The sequence below is a fragment of the Trichechus manatus genome, unplaced genomic scaffold, assembly GCF_000243295.1.
Source record: "Trichechus manatus latirostris isolate Lorelei unplaced genomic scaffold, TriManLat1.0 scaffold00313, whole genome shotgun sequence".
Taxonomy (NCBI): domain Eukaryota; kingdom Metazoa; phylum Chordata; class Mammalia; order Sirenia; family Trichechidae; genus Trichechus; species Trichechus manatus.
In genome coordinates, this window is record NW_004444249.1 from 51822 (window position 1) to 74426 (window position 22605).

The 22605-nt window shown below is 36.0% G+C and overlaps 1 protein-coding gene across 1 annotated transcript in view; it reads left to right on the top strand.

The window, feature by feature from the left end:
* The first annotated feature begins 17484 nt into the window (after positions 1–17484).
* The window catches only part of LOC101359522 (solute carrier organic anion transporter family member 1B3-like), a 42665-nt gene continuing 37544 nt past the window's right edge, over positions 17485–22605 (top strand). Inside the window, exons 1-2 of the mRNA XM_012559793.2 lie at positions 17485–17749; positions 20737–20869. Of these exons, the coding sequence (XP_012415247.1) occupies positions 17617–17749; positions 20737–20869 (266 nt within the window). The 5' untranslated portion in view covers positions 17485–17616. The remainder of the gene's footprint in view (positions 17750–20736; positions 20870–22605) is intronic.

Genomic DNA, 22605 nt, shown 5'->3' on the forward strand with positions numbered 1-22605 from the left:
CTATGAATGTGTCTATTCTAGATATTTCATATAAGTAGAATCATACATATTTGACTCTTTACATCTGACTTTTTTCACTAAGCAGAAGATTTTCGAGGTTTAACTATGTTGTAACAGGTATCAGAACTTCATTGCTCTTTATGGCTGAATAATATTCCATTATGTGGATATACTACATTTGGTTATCTGTTGATGGATACTTGGGTTGTTTCCATCTTTTGGCTATTGAGAATAGTGATGCTATGAACATTGGTAGATAACTGTGTGTTCGAATCCCTGTTTTCAAGTCTTTTGTGTATATACCTAGGAGTAGTATTGCTGGGTCATATGGTAATTCTATGTTTAACTTTTTGAGGAACCATCAAACTGTTTTCAGCAGTGACTGTGCCATTTTATATTCTCACCAGTAATGAATGAAGATTCCAATTTCTCCAAATCCTCCTCAACACTTGTTATTTTCCTTTTTCTCATAACAGCCATCCTACTGGATGTGAAGTGGTATCTCATTTCAGTTTTGATTTGCGTTTCCCCAGCGACCAATGACGCAGAGCATTTTTTTGTGTGCTTATTGGGCATTTGTGTATCTTCCTGGGAGAAATGCCCATTTCAGTCCTTTGCATGTTTTTCACTTGGATTGCTTTTCTTTTTGTTGTTAAGTTGTAGGAATTGTTTTTTTATATTCTGGATATTAAATCCAGATATATGATTTACAAATATTTTCTCCTGTTCTATAGATTGTCTTTTCACTTTCTTAATAATATTCTTTAATGTGCAAGGTTTTCATTTGGGTAAAGTCTAGTTAATCTATTTTTTCCTCTCTTGCTCATACTTTTGGTATCATATCCAGGAACTGATTGCCAAGCACCAAGTCATGAAGATTTACCCCTATGTTTTTCTTCTAAGAGTTTTATGATATTAGTTCTTATGTTTAAGTTGTTGCTTCATTTTAAGGAGCCCTCGTAGTGTGGTTAAGAGCTCAGTTTGCTAACCAAAGGTGGTTAGTTCAAACCAGTCAGTGACTCCATGATAGAAAGATGGGGCAATCTGCTTCCCTAAATATTACAGTCTTGGAAATTCTATGGGGCAGTTCAACCTTGTCCTACAGGATCACTATGAATTGACTTGACGGCATTGTGTTTATTTTTTTTATTTTTATTTTTTTTGCTTGCTGATTTTGAGTTAATGTTTGTATATGTGTGTATGAGGCAGAGGTCCAACTTCATTATCTTTCATGTGAAAATCCAGTTATCCCAATACCGTTTTTTGAAGAGATTACTCTTTCTCCATTGAATGAGCTTGGCATCCATGTCAAAAATTATTTGGCCATAGTTGTATAGGTTATTTCTGAACTCTCAGTTCTATAACATTGGTCTATATGTCTTTTCTTATGCCAGTACTAAACAGTTTTGATTACTAGAGCTTTGTATCAAGTTTTGAAAAGCGTGAGTCATCCAACTTTGTTCTTTTTGAGGCTTGTTTTGGCTATTCAAAGTCCCTTGCAATTCCATATGAATTTGATGATCAGGCATTTGTCTATTATGCTTAACGTTTCAATTTGTTGGGTTTTTTTTTATAGTATGTACTTAGCTCTTATCAATTCTAGGTTTACATTTTAATTTTTGTCATGATTTATTCATTAATATACAATTTTTTTGAGACGTGTTTTTATTTTCCAAATATACAGGGATTTTCTTTACAGATTTTTTGTTGTTAATGTCTACCATGATTGCATTGTGGTCAGTTATGGTCTTTATGATACCTGCTTTCTGAACTTTATTGAGAATCTTTATGTCCTTGTACATCATCAAAATTACAATTTTTGTAAGTATTCCTTACAGATTTGGAAAAAACCTTCCAATTGTTGGATACAGTATTCTATATGTGTCCAAGATGTCAATCTTATTGTGTCGTTCAGATTTTTTCTATTCTTGGCAATATTTTGACTGTTTGATATATCAAAATAGAGAGGGAGAGATAGAGAGGCGTGGAAATTTCCTATTTTAATAGTGGTTCTATTGATTTTTGTTTTTATATTTTGGAGCTGTTAAGTGCATTACTTTATAACTGTTTTATCTTTTAGATGGTTACATACTTATACTGATATGTGGAAACTTTCTCTATTCCTAATCATATTTCTTAGACTCTATTTTGTCTAACATTATACAGCTACAAGGGCTTTCTTTTAGTGGTTGTGTTTCTTATCTTTTACAACCAAACTTATCATTTTCTCGTGCTTTAGGTGTGTCTCTTATACAGAGGATATATTTGGATTTTTTTTAACCCCAGCTGAAAATCTCTGTCTTTAAACTAGTGAGTTTGTCCACTTACATTTATGTATGTATTGATATATTGGACTTATTTCTACCACTTTAACTTATTATGCCAACTATTCCCCTCCTATGTTTCGTTTTTAATTCTTTTTTAAAAATATGCTTGAATTCATATCTTTATCTTTTCCATAACAAGCTAAACACTGTAGCACGTTCTCATGTACTTTACTATGCCTCCTCATCCTCCGTCATATTGATATTACCTGGATTTTAAATCTATGGTATTTTAGATTCTGTGGCTATTTTGCCTTCTCTCCTCCTTTTGATCTTTTTTTTTTTAATGATAAAATTTTTAAATGCCCTTGAAAGGATTTATTGAAGTTCAGTTATTTTGGCCTATCAGCTCATATTTCTCTGGTTGTGATGGTTAACCTGCCTGGTATTAGGAATAGAAGATGGACTAAAGAACAGACCCTTGTCTGTGTGAGCCCCAAGAACTCAGGAAGAGGGAGAGGGGGCTGAGCCTCAGGGTGAGAAACACCAGTCACCAGAAAACCACATGTCACCGTGCACTCTGCCAAACAACTTAAGTCAGGGCGTTCTCAGGCCCCAGGGGAGAAGCTGATTTGGGAGGAGATTATAATGTAGCGCTGCAAGGATACTGAGGGGAATACCGTGAAAGGGAACGTCCAAGGCTAGACAGCCTCTACCTACTTTTCTCGTATGCTCTGTTGGGCAGGACTTCTGAGCTACTCTGATTTTACTTTTCGGGACACATACTACTGAGATCTGAGCAGTCATTGCCAATCCCTTCACTGAGAAGGAAGACACTGACTGCCAGAGGCTACCTGGTTTATGCAGCTCTATTGAAGGCAGCCAAAACTAACTTAATAGCTAAGTATTATGATCAGATGAGCAAAAAAATAGCTGAAGAGGGAAGCAAAGATCAATATCAGAGGTGCTGGGTCCAAGGGACAAAGGTGAGACTGAAACAGGCTTATGAAGTTTTCAGGACAAAGGTCTTTGCATGCTAAAAGCTTTTTCCACCCCCTTAAAGGTCAGTGACTGGTGAGTGATTAAAAAATTACATCAAAATTTCCCTGTCTTTAAACTAGTGGGTTTGTCCACTTACATTTATTGTATATATTGATATATTGGACTTGTTTCTACCACCTTAGCTTATTATGCCAACTTCTCCTTTTTAACGCTTTTTTTTAATGTTTGAATTCATATCTTTATCTTTTCCATAACAAGGCAAATACTGTAGCATGTTCGCTAGTACATTTTTAAATATTGTATTAAAATGATTATATTAAGGAAACAATTTATAACAGAAGATCTTATATGTAAAGAACTTTAAATTTTTTAAGCAACTAATGGTAATTACATAGGCAACTGCTAGGACATCACAAAAGGCTAAGGATTCTGAAAGTGAATGCATAAAATTTGGCTGACGTGAATTAAATAAGAAAGCATATAGAAAGTAAAAATCACAAGGTCTGTAAGAAATGCAAAAGGTATTAACCATAAGATAAGTATTTGACCAAAATGACTGCTGATAAGGATACAATTGCTTGTATTTGGTAAATTCACCACCTGTCTGTCAGTTTATTATACTACGGTGGCTTGAATGTTGTTATGATGCTGGAAGGTATGCTGGCAGTATTTCAAATACCAGCAAGGTCAACCATGGTGGACAGGTGTCAGCTGAGCTTCCAGAATAAGAGAGACTAGGAAGCAAAAAGCTTGGCAATCTACTTCTGAAAATTAGCCAGTGAAAGCTCTATGGATCACAACAGAATGTTGTCCACTATAGTGCTGGAAGATGAGCCACCTAGGTGGGAAAGTGCTCAAAACCAAGTGGTCGCAACAATGTATTCAAGCATACCAACAATCATGAAGATAATGAAGAACCTGGTTCTGTTGTACATAGAGTAACCATGAGTTGAAGCCAACTCAATGGCAACTAACAACAACAATTAGTCAATAACAGAAAAAAAAAAGAGTAAGAACATGATTTTTTTAAAAAAAATGCCTGTCTCAATGCATTAAAATTGATATAGAGTAAAATTAAATAAAAGAAATGAGGATTTAGAATGACATGAAAATATTTTTTAAAAGCATAAAGTTGATATGAATATAGACCAAATCTTTGGGCTGGGGCTACACCACCCAGTTTCTGCATCAGAATGTATCAGACAAGTGCTTTACAATTTTTTTCATTCTATAATACACAGGTTTCTAAGCCAGCTATAATATATCTTACAGAAGTGGTAGGGACGGGGGGCGTTGGCACTCAACACTCTTACTATTCTTCTCCCAGTGCTGGAAACAGTTGGTGTAAACTGAAAGTGTAAATGGAGTAAAGTTTCAGAAACAAGTTTTATATTAATGCAAAGAGGTAAAAAAGCATAAATCAATAGTGACCTTTCAAATGCCATACACGTTCAGTGCATTTACAAACATACACAAACACATTTATGAACGTAATTCCTTTGCACCTTACAACAACAACTCTGAAAATAAGCAGGTTAGATAGTACTTATTGTCCTCTTATACATGAGGAAACTGAATTATGAATGTTTCCATCATTGTTGTTTTAAGTAAAAAAGGACAGAATTGGATTCAGTTCTTCTGATTTCACAGTACATTCTCTTTCTTTGCCTCACATGTATGCCAAGTCCATGGATGTTTTTCTATTTTGTCAAGCAGAAACAGTGCAGGGAATGAAGCAGGGTAGGGTATAGGGAGGGGAGGATGAGAAAAAAGAAGGGGAAAATATGAAAATATGAGGTACAGAACCCAGATATGATATAAAACCATATAAAAAAGAGAAATAATGTATTTAAGGCCTAGTTTTTCTGAAACACACCAGTGAAGTCTGGTACTATCTTGTTTGGAAATAGTATATTAAATCTATAATATTTAAATTAAATAAAAAATTAAACTAGAACTATGGAAGTTGAGAACTAATGATAAGGAAACACAAGACTTTTTAACTACAAATTTTTGTGAGCAATTGTACAATGTGAAGATGAGAAGAAAAAAATCAGTTTATTTCAGTAAAGCAATTAGCACATTGATTTTAGATTAAAAACACTATGAAATAAAAATTAATTAAAGGAGTATATAACTTGTATCTGGAGGGCAGGCAAAGTATTAAACGTAGTTTTCAAGAAGTATTTGGAGACAAAGAAAGGTCAAACACAATTTGTAGTATTTAACCAATGTAGTTTGCATTTCAATAAAACAAGCTAAAGCAATGTCCTATATCATGAAATTGATGTGGGAAATGAATAAGAAAATTAAGAATTCTAAAAATAGTTTTGTGGAAACAATGAAGAATTAAATTAAATTTGAACAAACATTTAATGAGTACAAATACTCACTTAGGTTCTAGTATTCCCTGAATTCTTATGCCTACACATATTGATAGCTATTAATGTGTTGGGTTCATTAACAGAATAATAACTTTGCAAACAATTAAGTTTGACAGTTTTATGTCAGTATTACCAGATTTTTCAAATAGAAAATCAGTTATTTCCAGTAACGGTTTGGTTTTGTTTTTAGCTCAGTTTATAGAATCAAAGTAGAGTTTTTGGAAGTTCATTCTTCAAAGATGAAACTTCTGATATTATTGTAAATACTGTTGTGAATTTAACTTTGTTTCCTTTTATAGCTTCTTTTTTTTGCTGAAATGTCCTATCTTTTCATTCATTGTGAGATTATTTTCATTTATGTAAATGAGCATAGATGTTATAATTGCCTTAATAAATTTGTCTACTAATTCCAACATCTGCATTGTAGTAGAGTTAGTCTTAGTTCACTGTTCTTTTTCTTGAGAATTGTTCACATTATCTTGACTCTTCGTATGCTGGGTAATTTTGGACATTGTTATATTCCTCCCAAAGAGTGTAGCTTTTTTTGTGTTATTATTATTATACTTTAGATGAAGGTTTACAGAAAAACTAGCTTCTCATGAAACAGTTAGTACACGTATTGCTTTGTGACATTGGTTACGAACCCCACGGTATGTTAACACTCTCCCTTCTTGACCTTGAGTTCTCTATTACCAGCTTTCCTGTCCCCTCCTGCCTTCCAGTCCTGGCCCCTGGGCTGGTATGCTGCTTTAGTGTCTTTTTTTTTTTTTTTTTTAATAAGGCAATTAACTGTGTGGAATTGAAATGGCAAACTCTATCTCTTGGGCAGTAACTCAAATCTCAGTTCAGTTATTTTTTTCCTTAGTTGGGCTGCCTTCAGTTGCCCTATTCGTGCATGGCTCCCAAATCTGCCAAAGATTTGGACAGATTTTATACAGAGAATTTGAGCATCTCCTTCTCTTGAGCTTTCTTTTATGAGATTCCTCCTACACTTTTAGGTGGCTATGGTTACCCTGGAGCCCTGGTGGCTTGGTGGTTAAGAGCTCCACTGCTAACCAAAAGGTCAGCAGTTTGAATCCACCAGGCACTCCTTGGAAACCCTATGGGGCAGTTCTACTCTGTCCTTTAGGGTTGCTATGAGTTGGAGTCGACTCCACGGCAAAGGGTACATTACTGTAGGTACGGTTACCATAAACTTTGCCTTCTCATTCTTCTAGCCAAAAAGACTGCGAGTTTTCTAAAACAGTTTTATGTTCTTTGAAGGGCACTAACTGTGGCTTCATCTCAAAGTGATAAAAATGGCAAACTGGCTCTATACATTTCCTTCTTCTAAGCGTCAACTGCCTTCCAGACTCTGCCTGCTTTTGTTTGCTTTCCTGTGCCTTCAGCTAGTTTCTTATCCACCCATCCCCATATTCCCCATATTCCCCATACCACCCCTCTCCTCCCCCACCCCCACCCACTCTCAGAGTTTATAGTTGTTACTTGTAAAGGATCTATCCAGTAGGAACCTTCTCAGCCATATAAGAATTGGAATTGCCATTACCATTATCAGTTGCCATGGGTCGATTCTTGACTCATGGCGACATCATGTGTGTCAGAGGAGAACTGTGCTCCATAGTGTTTTCAATACCTGATTTTTTTGGAAGTAGATCACCAAGTCTTTTTTTCTAAGGCACTTCTGAGTGAACTCTAACTTCTAATCTTTCAGTTAGCAGCTGAGGGAATTAACTGCACCACCCAAGGAATCCAGGAATGGAACTAGTTATACACATTAAAAGGTCACCGGGTCGCCCCCAAAATGATGAAATAGCTAAGAATTTCGTAACCAGGGATATAAAAGACTTATACATGAAAATTATAAAATACTGCTACAAGAGACTAAAAAAGACCCACATAAATGAAAAGACATCCTGTGCTCACAGATTGAAGACTTAATGTAGTGAAAATGTCAGTACTACCTAAAGTGATCTACAGATCCAACACAATCCTGATACAAATCCCAACAGCATTCTTCGGTGAAATGGAAAAACTAATGACCAACTTTATATGGAAAGGAAAGAGGCCCCAAAGAGCCAAAGCAATATTGTAGAAGAACGAAGTAGGAGGCCTCATACTCTTCAATATCAAAACGGACTACGTAGCCACTGTAATCAAAACAGCTTGGTATTGGTTCAATGATAGAAACATAGACTAGTGGAATAGAAAATTGAGAACCCAGAAAAAAACCCATCCATCTGTGGGCAAACTGTTTTTTGACAAGCGGTCAAAGTCCATTCAATGAGAAAAAAACAGATAGTTAATAGATTGTGCTGGCAAAACGGATATCCAATTACAGAAAAATGAAACAGGACCCATACCTCACACCATACACAAAAACTGACTCAAAATGGCTCAAAGACCTAAATGTTAAACCTAAAATTATAAAGCTCCTGGAAGAAAACATAGGGAGAAAAATATGGGATCTAATTATTTTTTAAATAGGCTAATAAACATAACTACAAATACACAAATAGTAGAAGACAAATTAGATAATTGGGACCTCATAAAAATTAAATACGCTCATCAAAAGACTTTTTCGAAAGAGTATAAAGACAACCTACAGACTGGGAAAAAATCTTTGGAAATGCCATATCCAATTAGGGTCAAATCTCTAAAATATATAGAAAACTTCGACAACTCAACAACAAAAAGATAAACAATACAATAGAAAAATGGGCAAAGGACAAGAATAGACACTTCACCAAAGAGGACATTTAAGTAGCCAGCAAACACATGAAAAGATGCTCACAATTATTAGCCGTTAGAGATGTAAATCAAAATTACAATGAGATACCATCTCACCCGGCTACAACGGCACTCATAAAACAAAACAAAACAAAAAAACAGACAACAACAAATGTTGGCAAGGATGTGGGGAGATTGGAACCTTTACCCATTGCTGGTTGGAATGCAAAAATGGTATAAGCACTATGGAAAATGGTATGAAACTTCCTCAAAAAACTAGAAATAGAACTATCGTATGATCCAGCAATCCAACTACTAGGTATATACCCTAGAGATATAATAAAAGAGACATGGACAGACATATGCACACCTATCTTCACTGCAGCATTATTCACAATGACAAAAAAATGGAAACAACCTAAGTGCCCATTAATGGATGAATGGGTAAGCAAAATGTGGTACATACATGCAATGGAATACTACACAACCATAAAAAAACAATGATGAATCCATGAAGCCTAGTATAATATGGATGGATCTGGAGGGCATAATGCTAAGTGAAATAAGTCAGTCACATAAGGACAAATATTGTATGATCTCACTTTTATAAGAAGACAAGAAATGGTGGAATGGCAGGGGGATCACTCTCTAGATCATAGATACTTGTTATTTTTGGTGATGGGAAAAGTAGCACCGAATGTGGGTGCAAGGAGCACAGCTTGACCAAAGTAAATGATGCCACTAAGAGGTGCACAAGAGGAAAGGATATCTGCAATAAAGAATATGACATATATAATTTGGCAACAGCACCAACAATAACCCAAAAAGGAGTATGTGCTCACATATGTATGTGTATAGGTATATATGTGTATTGGTAGGTAAAGGTGTATACAAATGTGTGCACAAATAGAAATATCTATATGTACGTGCACATATTTATGTGTGTGCATGCATATATATTCATAGCAGACACAGTCACAAGTACTTTTCAGACATAACCAAACACCTTTCAAGATTGGTTTTCTGGATTTGAAGGCTTAGGATATTAATTTCATAGGACAACTCAGTTAGTTGGCATAATATAGTTCACAAAGTTTATGTTCTACCTCCTAGTGAGGTGAGTAGCTTCTGGGGTCTTAAAAGCTTGCCAGCAGCCATCTAAGATACAACTATTGGTCTCTACTCATCAGGAGTAAAAGAGAAAGAAGGAAACCAAAGTCTTAGAGAAGAAACTAGTCTACTGGGCTAATAGCCTACACAAGCCACAGCGTCATCTACCCTGAGACCAGAAGAACTAGATGGTGCCTGGTTGATCAGAACCGACCATTCTGATCAGGGCCACAGTAGATGGACCCTGACAGAATGAGAGAAAAACACAGAAGTCAAATTCTTAAAAAGTTCAGACTTACTGGATCAGCTGTGCCTAGAGGACTCCCTAAGACTATCACCCTATGATACACTTTAACTCTTTCATTACTACATTTTTTTCTACTTTATTTTTTTTAATAGCATGTGTTTTCATTATTGGAACATATGCTTACTAATTGAGTGTGTTTAAATTTTTAATTGGTAATACGGATTTTGAGAAATATGATCTGGTAATACAAGCCACCAATGAGGCGAGTGACACTGTGGTGCCACCTATCTGTGGTATGACAATATACCGATGAGAGCTATATAGGTAATTTATTGCAGACACCTTTCCATTAGGCTGGAAACCCTGGTGGTGTAGTGGTTAAGAGCGACAGATGCTAACCAAAAGGCCAGCAGTTCGAATCCACCAGGCACTCCTTCGAAACCCCAATGGGACAGTTCTACTCTGTCCAATAGGGTCACTATGAGTCGGAATCGACTCGACCGCAACAGGTTTGGTTTTTTGTTTTTTTCCATTAGGTTACATGGGGAATCTCTGGTTTTCCAAATATGACATAGAAAAACCAAAACAAACCCATCAGGGCTCCATAACTACCACACAGGAAAGCCATAATTATGCTTGCAAGCCTTGTCTCACAGAAATAAAGGGAAAAAAGGCCAAAGTTTACAAAACTAACACATCTAGGAAGCATCACCTAATAGAATGCTCAACCTACACAACAGTGAGACTCCAACTCGGATCTGCTGAGTTTCATACATTTCAAAAGGAGCCCACTTCGATGGTAAATGCATTAAAACTGGAATAACACCTTACTTCTGAGGTTCAGAGGTATAAAAAGTAGCTTGTATACCATTAACCCAATAGTAATAAAAGAGTTTAAATCTTGAGCAGAAACTATCCCCTGAGGTCACCTGTTAGTGAAATAACATATTGGCACACAAAATAAAGGATATTACCCATGAGTATGATGCTCCATTAAAAAACCATCTATATGAGACCAAATGGTCAACAATTATTCTACAGCAAAGATGAGAAGATAAGGGGGTAGGGAAACTAGAGTACTGGAAATGGAACAACCAGAACACAATTAGAGTGTTAACACATTGTGAAAAACGTAACTAATATCACCCAACTATTTGTGTAGAAATTGTCAAATGGGAACCTAATTTGCTGTGTAAACTTTCACCAAAAACACAATAAAATATTATTTTAAAAAAATCACCCTGGATGCAGGGTGAAGAGGGTAACAAGGAAAAAGAAATGTCAGTTTGAAGACAGCAGAAATCTGGGTGAGAGGTGATGGTCATTTGAGACAGGGACATAAAAAGAAGTATATAGAAAAGAGATATTTATGGGATTAAATTTTCAGCTTTGGGGGACGAATTGAATGTGGAATATAAGAAAGTGGATTCTAGCTTGGACAGCCAATGGATGTTGGTGACACGGGAAAGGAGGTGAAAAAGGAGCAAAACGAGGAGGAGGAGATCTGGACATAGAATGAAAAACCAAGATGGAGCTCTAGTATAGACACTTTGGAAAGGTAGCCTGAACCTCAGCAAAAGCCATCTTAGCTCAAGATACAGCCGTAGATGGTAATAAAGACAAGAACAATAGATTACGTTGACTAGCAAGAGTATGTAAAGAGAGCAGAAGAAGGTCTGAAACAAAGCTGGGTGGAAAAGGAGGTGGGGAGGTTAGAATGGTTAGAGTAACCTAAGCATGCTAAGGACACTCGCAAGGAATGACAAAAAAAATTAAAAGAAATAAAGGTTCAACCTACCTTCCTATCCTCCTTTTCCACTTCTCCTTGAAAGTTATGTTCCATCCACGCAGATTTTTGTTGTTGTTTTCAAATTATCTGTGTTCTTTCCTTACTCCGGGGCTTATCACGAGCTATCATGTTTTAAATGTTTTATTTCTTCAATTTCCAAGCTTCTATTATTCCCTGAACACTTAGTTCAAATGTTAGCACATCTATAGGAATTTTAACCTGTACAGACAGAATTAGTCACTCTTTCCTGTGTACTTATAACTTTATTGCACTTACAGGAGATTATTTGTTTATTGTTCCAGGAGATTATTAGATTTTTTAGGGCATTTATTAGGTCTATTTTTTTTTAACTGCTCTTCTTTCTCTGCACCTGTCTCCCCTCCAAGGCTTAGCAGAGTAACTGTCACATTGTAGCAGTTAAATAAATGTTTAGTGAATAAATAAATTGAGATTCAGATGAGTTAACTGAGTTAATCAAGGCTGCACATGTCGCAGAGCAGAAAGTTGGAACTGTGTTCTGACTTCAAGTCCAGAATTCTTGCCATAATACTACCACTGAGAGATGTATAAATGGCTAACCTGCCATAATTGCCTCTTAACTCAATGCCAGTTGTCTCTTTCTGCCTAGGACATTTTAAAAGCTATCTGATAATTGTGAACGTTTGTATCTCTCTTGTGAAATCTCCCAATCTTTAATTCTCTAGCTTTTTGGCATTGGTCTTCCAATACATTTTCATAGGAGGTTTTTAGCTTTCATACTCCTTTGGCACTTTTTTTAAAGTTCTGAGAAAAACATCACATCATTCTTTGAACTCCAGTCCTGAATCAGGAAGAGGGTTAGTAATGCCCAATAATGGGATAGCCTATGAAAGCGTATTCACATTAAATGAAAACGTATCTATCTATACTGACACATTTTTAAAATCTCAGCTCATTGAAGAGATAATATTGTAGCCACGGCATTCATATCTGTTACCCTCTTCTTTTAGTAAGACAAGTTGAGGATTATACTGTCAGAATTTTGACTTTTTGAGTCTCTCTTTTGTCTTAAGCCACTCTTGCTTTTAAGGTTTATGGCATTAACAATACCAAATCTTTTCTCTGAATTTTTTTGAAGTTCCTCTTACATAAGGCAGGATTTATATTTGACTATGCTTGTTTGCTTTAACAGGTGTCCTCTAACTTTCTGAACTTCCTACCTCTGATTTCAATAACCAGTATTTTGCTGATCAGAATTTAGATAAGAGTTTGCCTCTATGTTTCTTCAACAATCAATAGATAAAAATTGTCAATATGCTCACCACTGATTCTTCAACACCTACCACAGAGCCTGGCATAAAAGATGTTTGGCTGAATCAGAAGTCCTGTTTTTATCTGAATGAACTTACAGCAGATACATGAACGATGTTAACTAACAATGATAACAAAATAGGTACTTATCAACGTTTATTATGTGTCTAGCACTGTGTCAAGAACCTTAAGCATATTATTTCAATTAATCCTCATAAAAATTCTACTAATATTATTCCACTTAAGAGTTGAGGAAACTAGGAAAAGAGAGGTTAGCTGTGATACACTAGGGTAGAGTTAAATACTACAATATCACTGCATCTTGGCTCTGTGCCATATTTATAATCTGAATGGGGAATACCAATTTACTGAACAACCAAAAAACATTTATTAGGTACTTACTTATTTTGTGTCAGACATCTTAGCTTTGATGGAGAGTCTGACAACATTTCCAAGAACTGCCCATCATTGCATTCCTTCAGTTGATTCAACAGAGAAGGAAAGACAAAACTTGAAGACTTTCCGTTCAATATGGCAGACGGAATAATCAGAAGGCAGAAGTTACCCTGCCCCCTCCAATTTTAATAAATGACTTAAAAGGACTTAAAAGCAACCCATAACTCTACTAGAAAACCAGAAGGGATCCATTCTGCAAATCAGAAACTATGAGAATTCTCTGAAAGGTAAAAGGTAGCAGGAATCAGGCTGAAGAGAGAAACCACAGTACAAAACAAGAAAATTGCAGAAGACTGAAGTGGCTCCAAGTGTGCTTCAAAGGCAAAAGCCACTGATGATGAATGGGATTAAGAGGGGTTCCAGGGGCAACTGACTCAGTAAGAGGAAACATGCATCTTCTCTTGTGTAACATCTCTCTCCTGCTCATCAGCATAACCCACTTAGTTCAGGCAGCAAGCCACTGAGGCATCTACCGAGGGCAGAAACAGTGAGTATGGGGACCTGGGCAGATGAAGCAGTACAGTGCTTCAAGTGACTGGCAGCACTCAGGAAGAACTAGAGCCCCTAAATGCAGAAGATTAACTATTGACTCACCCTGCTGATAGTGATTACCGCCTCTCCTTCCCAAATAGGCTTCACAGACAGACTGACTGAATATTCAGAAATAAGAATTGGCATATGTGAAACAGAGAAGACAGTCAAGAATCACCTGTTAGCATTTGTCATTGATTCCAACTCCTACCGACCCTATAGGACAAAGTAGAACTGCCTCTTAGGGTTTCCAAGGCTATAAATCTTTATGAAAGCCGAATATCACATCTTGCTCCCATGGTGCGGCTGATGCGTTTGAACCACTGAACTTTTGGTTAGCAGCCAAGCACTTAACCACTGTGCCACCAGGGCTCCTTCAAGAATTACCAGGTATTTTAAATTCATCACCTTAAAGAGACTCAACAAGCTCAGTGAATGGAAGAATTTACTCCCATGGCAAGGAAAAAAAAAGAACAAGGCGGTAAAATTAGTATAACTATTATTCTCAGAAAGATGCAAGAGAAAATTAAAATCACAAAGAGTGTTGTTAAGGGGCATCAAAAACTTGATTACTGGCAAACAAAACCTATTTGATGGGTACACCGGCATAATGAAAACATTCGAAATGTAAATTAATCACAAATTTACGATTTCAAACCGTGGAAGTCTCACAAAAGTCTCTCACAAAAAGATGAAGTGAAATGAGTACAAATCTATATGAGGATATATATGTGTATATATATCTATATCTCAATATATTTATATATATTGAGATATGAATAGGTGCATATAAATATCGAGAAAAACATGGAGTGATACTCTCTTGTTAACGAATTCATTAACTTGGGGCAGGGTGGTCTGAGAGAGAGACAGATCATAACAGAAGGAAGAGGAAGTAAAAAAAAAGAAAGAAAAATGAGACTGCACTTAAAAAAGGGTGGTTTAAACACATTTATAGATTTACGTAAAATTATGTAAATATGATCCTATATGACTAACGAAATTTATTCAAAATATTGTTTTTTGAGAAAATAAGGGCCAGCTGAACTTCTGGAAGGAGATTTTTTTAAAAACTGCAGACAAACACTTTGTGATAAAAGTTCAAAATACCAAAAATTAAGGGACAGACCTAAATAATTTTAAAGTGGAAAAATAAACAAACATCAAACAAACAAAGTAGCCCCAGGTTACATACAAAGAGATGAGACTCAGATGCACATCTGAATTCTCATTTGCGACCCTTGAGGCAAGAGGACGAAAGAGCCATGTCTTCCAGAGAAAAGGATTTTGAGTCCAGCGTTACGAACCCAACAAACACTTTCATATGGAGCATTTCCAGATATGAAAGGGTTCAAAAATTTGTGATTCACTTACTGGTATCCTATGAAAGAATTATTAACTGATGTTCTCCATTAAGAACAACAAATGAACCCAAGGAGAGAAATGAAAATATAAGAAGCAGTAGCAGTTGAAGAAACTGATAAAAGCATTGCTGTATCTAAATCATTGTTTCTTTAAAAAAAAATAAGCTGGGGTTAAAATCTCAAATAACATTAATATAAGACAGGTTGAGAAAGAGAAGGAGCAGAGGAAAGTAAAAGAATTCTAAATGTATTAATTAAAAGACAGTTCAGAAGATTGGTTCTAGAGCGAAACTGCCTGGATTTCAAAACTTGACTGAGGTCTTGGCCTAGTTACAACCTCTCAGAGCCTCCATTTCTACATGTATCAAATGGATAATAATAGAATCCACTTCACTGAATTGAGAGGGGTAACTAAGTTTACTTAGGTAAAGTGCTTGGCACATGTGATGCTATGTAAGCGCTGGCTACCGTCAGCATCATCATTATTCTAACAAATAAAGACCTGGGAATGGAAAAAAGGAAATAAAAAAATAATAATAAATTTTTAAAAATTAGACTAAAGAAATAATTCCAAATCTATCAGTCAGCACATACAGGTGAATTGATTAAATTTATATATTAAATGAAAAAAGGCAAAAAATAAAGGCTTACAAGTTGAATTAAAAAATTATATGCTAATTACAAGAGGTACACCTAAAATAAAATGACACAAAAGGTTAAAAATTAAAAAAAAAAAAACTTGAAATACAGTGTACCAAGCAAACGTTAATAAAAGTAAACCAAGACAGCAATACTAGACACATAGACGATAGGTAGCTGATTTCAAGTGGACTCCAACTCATGAAGACCTTATGTAAAATGAAATGAAGCATCGCCCATTCCTGTGTCATTCTCGAGATCCCTGGCATGTTGGAGTTCATTGTTGTGGCTATTGTGTCAATCCATCTCTCCAAGAGTCTCCCTCGAACTGACTGGTCCTTTACTTCACCAAACATGATGTCCTCCTCCAGTAATTGATTGCTCCTGATGATGTATCCAAAGCAAGAGAGTTGAACAGTGGTCCCTTTTGATCCATAAAGTTTTCACTGGCTGATTTTCAGAAGTAGATCGCCAGGCCCTTCCTCCTAGTTTCTTAGTCTGAAAGCTCCACTGAAACCTGTCCACCATGAGTGATCCTGCTGGTATTTGAAATACCAGTGGCATAGCTTCCAGCATCACAGCAACATGCAAGCCACCACAGTATGACAAACTGACAGATGGGTGCTAGATAGTAATACTAGTATTGGCCAATATAGAATTCAAGATCAAAATTATTAAAGGCAAAAAAGTGGTATTTCATACTGATTAAAAAAAAACTGTCCAAGAATGTATAGAAAGAACTTGGAGTGTATTTTTAGTGATTCTCTCATTTCACACATTCTTATAGAAAAGATATAATGTTTGCTAAGAGTCCCTGGAGGAAGCAAACTGCTAACCAAGAGTTTGGATGTTTGAGTCCACCCAGAGGCGCCTCGGAAGGAAGGTCAGGCAATCTACCTCCAAAAAATCAGCCATCAAAAGCCCCATGGACCACGGTTCTACTCTGAAACACATGGGGTCACCAAGAGTCAAAATCAACTCAAGGGCAACTGGTTTTTAGGCCACTGGGAAGACTTAAGATTTTACTAGGAGTGAATGGTAATACAGGGGGTGAGGGCATGAGCTGATTTTCCTTTTCGGAGAATTACTCTGGCTATGGTGTTGAGAAGAGACAAAGGGTGAGGGCAGAAGCAGGGAGGTCTCTTAAGAGGCGATTGCAGTAATCCAGACTAGACAAGATGGTGGTTACAAGCAGTAGGTAGGTAGTGAGAGGAGACAGATTTGCTTATGGATGTGGATGTGAGCTGTAAGAGAAGGGGTGAATCTATGAGTTCTATTAAAATGAAATTTAAAATAAAATATCTATAACCACTGAGTCTGAAGTTGAATGTCAGTCGCTTGAGTTGCTGGTAGAACTTCCCGTTGCCTCCTCAAAGTTCTATTTTTCAGCTGGCTTCCTGGAAATCCTACTTTTTACAATGTCTAGCGACTTCCCTCACAGTTACTCTACACTATTCACTTGCGAATAAAGAATAACTTCTCATCCTGGCTATCTGAGAACGTTGTCTAGCTTCTTAAAAATCAGTTAACGACATTAATTAAAAATTATCAATCCTGACTGTACTGCTTTAAAAATTTGATGCTGTAGCCAAATTAGAAAATGATACTTTAACAGTAGAGTGATGCTTAGGTTAAATGGACTGAGAAGTACAAACTGGTAAAGGATAAAGTTGGTTATGCCTTTGATGATAAAAATAATGTTTTGAGTAAAGAAGGAAAGCTATTTAAGTTACGTGCACGTATAAACCTTATCTAGCCCTTTGATCAACCTTTTTTCCGCTCTTTTCCATCTGCGTTTTCCTAGGTGTTCTTCATGGCCCTGGCATTCAGCTTTACCTGTAAAACACTGAGTGGAGTCATTATGAAAAGTTCCATTACTCAGATAGAAAGAAGATTTGATATATCCTCTTCTATTTCTGGCTTAATTGATGGAAGCTTTGAAATTGGTAATTTTTATTTCAATTTTAATTATTACTTAGTAAGCAGATTTGCAGAGGTAAAAAAACTGTTCATACACGCTCTACACCACCGCTTCTCAACAGATGAATTCCCTCCCACCCCCACCTCGGAACAATACGGCAGTATCTGGAGACATTTTTGGTTGTCAAAACTGGGGAAAGGAGAGTGCTACCGGCATGTAGTGTGGACAGGCCAGGGATGCTCTTAAATATCCTGCAAGGTACAGGAAAGCCCCCCCGTAGCAAAGAAACATATCTACACCAAAATGTCAATAACGATGAGGTTGAAACAACCCTGATCAGCACAAACTCATTGCATGCAAATTCATACCATGGGCCTTGCCTTCCTTTGCTCAAGCAGCTCTGGTTCTATGAAAAGTTGGAAGAAAGAGGGCTATGATTCTGGTGACTTGAGGAGCGAGAAGGAGCTCTCGAGCAACCTATGTTAAGTTTCTACTGTTAAACTGGGTATACAATTTGGGGTTAAAAGTCTTTTTTTAAATTTTTTTTTTAGAGCTTTGAAGATATTGCTCTGTGGTCTTCATTTTAACTTGGATTTCTCCAATAATACCAAAACGACGAGTCAATTCCGACTCATAGCTACCTGTACGACAGAGTAGAGCTGCCCCATAGAGTTTCCAAGGCAAACTTCCCCATGTTTCTCCTGTGGAATGGCAGGTGGATTCAAACTGCTGACCTTTTGGTTAGCAGCTAAGCACTCGACCACTCTACCACCAGGGCCCTTTCTCCGATGATAGTGAGGTTTTATATAATGATCGAACATTATTTTTTCTGATTTTATGAATTGGAAGCTCACTGCCGCTTCCTATTTTTCCTTTTTTTCTCCCATTTATTAATGATTCAGAGGAACTCAAAAATTATATCTATTATATAGATTGCAAATATTTTCCACTTTTGCTGTTTATTTAAGTTTATTTAACTAGTGAGTATTTAAAAAGCAATTGTATAAAGTATGACCTATCTATCTTTTCCTTATGAATTCTGACTTTTTGCTGTTTGGAAGAGATTACAGCCTACATCTCCTTTGCTCTTCCATTTCCCAGTTTTATTAAAGCTATCCAGAATTTTAGTGTTAGAGTGTTCTTAGATTTATAATTTACTTTACTGTATATCACTTTCTATTAAGGAATTCATTCTTAATATTTTTGTTAAACTTTGCATCTATTTAATAGCAAATATTTGGAATCATTATAAGTTTTACTGGTTTCTTTGCTCACCAATGTCTCTTGAAACTTGTGAGTTCAACTCTCATCTTGAGTTTTTCTGAAGTACTTCTTCAAGTAACTTCTTTTTTTCCAGAATTGAACACATGGCATATTTTCTAAGCCCTTGCTTGTTTTACTATCATAGTCAAATGGTAATTTGTCTGGATATAGAGTTAAAAGTTCAAGATCTATTTTCCTCAGAATATTTTCAACATTTATCTACTGCATATGAGAAATCATTACCAATCCAATTCTCATTCACTGATTTGTATCTTTGTTTTATCCCTGAATTACAGAAATTTTAACAGCCTATGTCTAGGACTGGGGAGCTCTGCTGGCACGGTGGTTAAGAGCTATGGCTGCTACTCAAGAGGTCAGCAGTTCAAATCCACCAGCTGCTCCTTGGAAACCTTATTGGGCAGCGCTACTGTGTCCTCTAGGGTCGCTATGGGTTGCAATCAACTCAACGGCAACAAGTTGTTTTTGTTTTTTAATATCTAAGGCTGCCTTTTTACAATTATTTCCACTTAGCCAATATGGGAACTCTAATCTGAAGACATAAGTCTTCCTTAAGCTCTGGAAATTTATTTTCTATTTTGTTTTCTTTTTTCTCTCTTTTGTTTAATTTTTTTTCTGAAACATTTATAAAATGAGTATTAAATTTTCTGAAATTTTTTTCCATTAAATTTTTTTCCCTAAATTTCTACCTCTTTTTTTTTACATTCCATTAATCTTCTCTGATGCCATTTTCCATGTTGACGTGCCAGGTTCCAATTTGTACATTTGTTCTATCAAATTTTTAAACTTACAACAACCATTTTTCTTTTATTATTTTTAGTTGCCTAGTTCTTATTTTGTGGATGTAACATATCTCTCTAGAGATACTAACCGGATTTTTAAAAAATTTTTCATCTTTCAAGTATTTAACTGTTTGGACTAGGTGTTTATAGTTCCTGTTTTTGCTTTTTCTCATCAAATAGTCAGTAATTCTTGGCTCTTTGTTCATTATTATACATGTAGCTCCAGGTGGATCAGTACTGATCATGGCTCCCTCCACTTGGAATGCTCTTCTTGCCCTTTTTAATTTAGGCAATTTATACTCAACATTAAATCTCAAGTGGTCTTTCCTCCAGAAATTTTCCCGGAAACACCTAATTAATTTAAACTCCGCTTTCTTGATTTAATAGCACTCTGTTCATCTGTTTTTATCACTGGTATACAAGTTCTTTAAGGGCAAGTGTCTTGGTTTACTGTTTTTGTTTTCTTTTATTTACTTATTTTTGATAATTTGTTTGTTTTATTTCTGGCTCCTAACACCATGGCAGGTACATGATAGGCATTTAATAAACATCAGAAGTGAATGAATAAATGCATGAATGAATACCTTTCTCTCAGATCAGGGGGATTTCTCCACTGTTCTCCTTTCTAATAAAATCTAGTTAACTCTGAATTCTTCAATAGAATTTTACTTCATCAAGCAACTCAAGTGATTTATTTTGTGTCTAAAAGCCTATTCTACTTATTATGAATACCATAGAACTTTACAATGAGTGCTTTAACGTAGGTGAGTTTCACCTTCTCAGTTAAATGACCATTTAATTCTCAATTAAATGATCTTCGAGGGAAGGTACTATGTATTGTGCTTTATTTGCATTCATCCTGGAATCTGCTTTTTCATTGAAACAAAACTGGACTAAGTCAAGATTTGCTGAAATGAGTCATATCAAAATAATTTTGTTTTCTTTCTAGGAAATTTGTTGGTGATTGTATTTGTAAGTTACTTTGGATCCAAGCTACACAGACCAAAGTTAATTGGAATTGGTTGTGTCATTATGGGAACTGGAAGTATTTTGACTGCTTTACCACATTTCTTCATGGGATAGTAAGTATCTTAGTTATCTACTACTATTGTAACACAAATACCACAAGTGAACAGTTAAAGAACAGAAACTTATTTTCTCACAGTTCAGGAGGCAGTAAATCTGAGTTTAGGGCTTGGCTTCAGGGAGAGGTCCTTCCTTGTCTATTTCAGCTTCTAGTAGCTGGCAGCAATCCTTGTAGATGTATTTGTCTCAGTCATCTGTCTTCCTCCTCTCCATGTGTGTAATCTGCTCTTTTTATAACTCAGAAGTGATTCTTGTATTTTTACGCAAATAATGCACACCTTCTACGTTTGTTTGCCAACCATGCCCTCTCCCTGCGAGGCATTTTTGTAAGCGCCCGCTATGCAAATTTTCATAAAATACCAGTGGATATAGAACCTACCCTACTGAGGTATGATGTAATAAGCATAACAAAGAAAACACTGTTTCCAATAAGATCATATTTACAGGTATAGGGGGCAGGATTTCAATATATATTTTTAGGATACACAATTATTATTCACCTGTGAATTAGTTGTAGAATTTTATTTTCTTTCCTTTTAAATAGGCATTCACTTTTGAGAATGATACCACACAAATTATGTGTAGAAATGAGATATATGTTCTTTGTAATAATTAACTTGTTGCTTTATAGACCACAACTTTCATAGAGTTTGAAATAGCACTAAATAAGGTGTACAGTTTCATAGGAAAGAAATAAGCTGTTTATTACTATTTAGTATAACATATAGACTTCAGGTCTTTGCGTATAAGATTTTGATTTACTCGATAAGGCTTCACTACTCAACTCACTGCAATAAGGGTTTTCCCACCACCATTCCACTGAAGCTAACTCCGGAATGTCACTGTGTAGTTATGACGCTCGTGGCAGAAAATAGCAAGGGCTTAAACAAGGTTGTCATTGTTGTTAGTTGCCATACATTTTGATTTTGACTCATGGCGTCCCCATGTGGGTAGAGTAGAACTGCTCCGTAGGGTTTTCAAGACTGTGATGTTGGCCAGGCCTGTCTTCGAGGCCCCTCTGGGTGGGTTTGAACTGCCAACTTTTTGGTTAGTAATCGAGCACCTAACTGTTTGTGCCACCCAGGGAGCCTTAAATAAGGTAGAATTTATGTTTCAGGTAAAAGTTAATGTAGCCAGTCCAGGGATACTTCTTTTTATCTTATAGCTCTGCCTTGCATGGGCTCAACCTCAAGTCCCAAATTGTGGCAATATTATTCCAAGCAACAGAATGGAAGAAGAAAAAAAGAAAAGAAGAAACAAAGGGTGCACACATGCTGAGGTTAAAAAATATTTCCAGAAGCATAACACTTCTACCAGCTTCACACTGGCCAGAATTTACTTACATCTCAGAGCCCAGATATAAAGACATTGGGTAAATTAGACTTTATTTAAGGTAATCATGTTCCCAACTAAAACTTCTGCCTTCTGTTACTATGGAAGGAGAGAAGAATGGATATTGAGAGACAATAAGCAGTTTCTGCCAAAGACATCAATTACTTCTTTATTGCCAAGTACAACAATCACAGCTTTTGGTCACCATATTAATTCCTTTTTTTTTTTTTTTTTAACATTTGACCCTCATAAGTACTTCCTTCTTCCTACTACTGCTCCTTCCTGTTTTTATTATATTACTCTCTTGATTTATCTCTTATATTTATGTCTTCTTCATCATGCCCATCCTTTTCATTCTACATGGTCTTTATGGACAGCATGCCTATAAATGCAATTATCA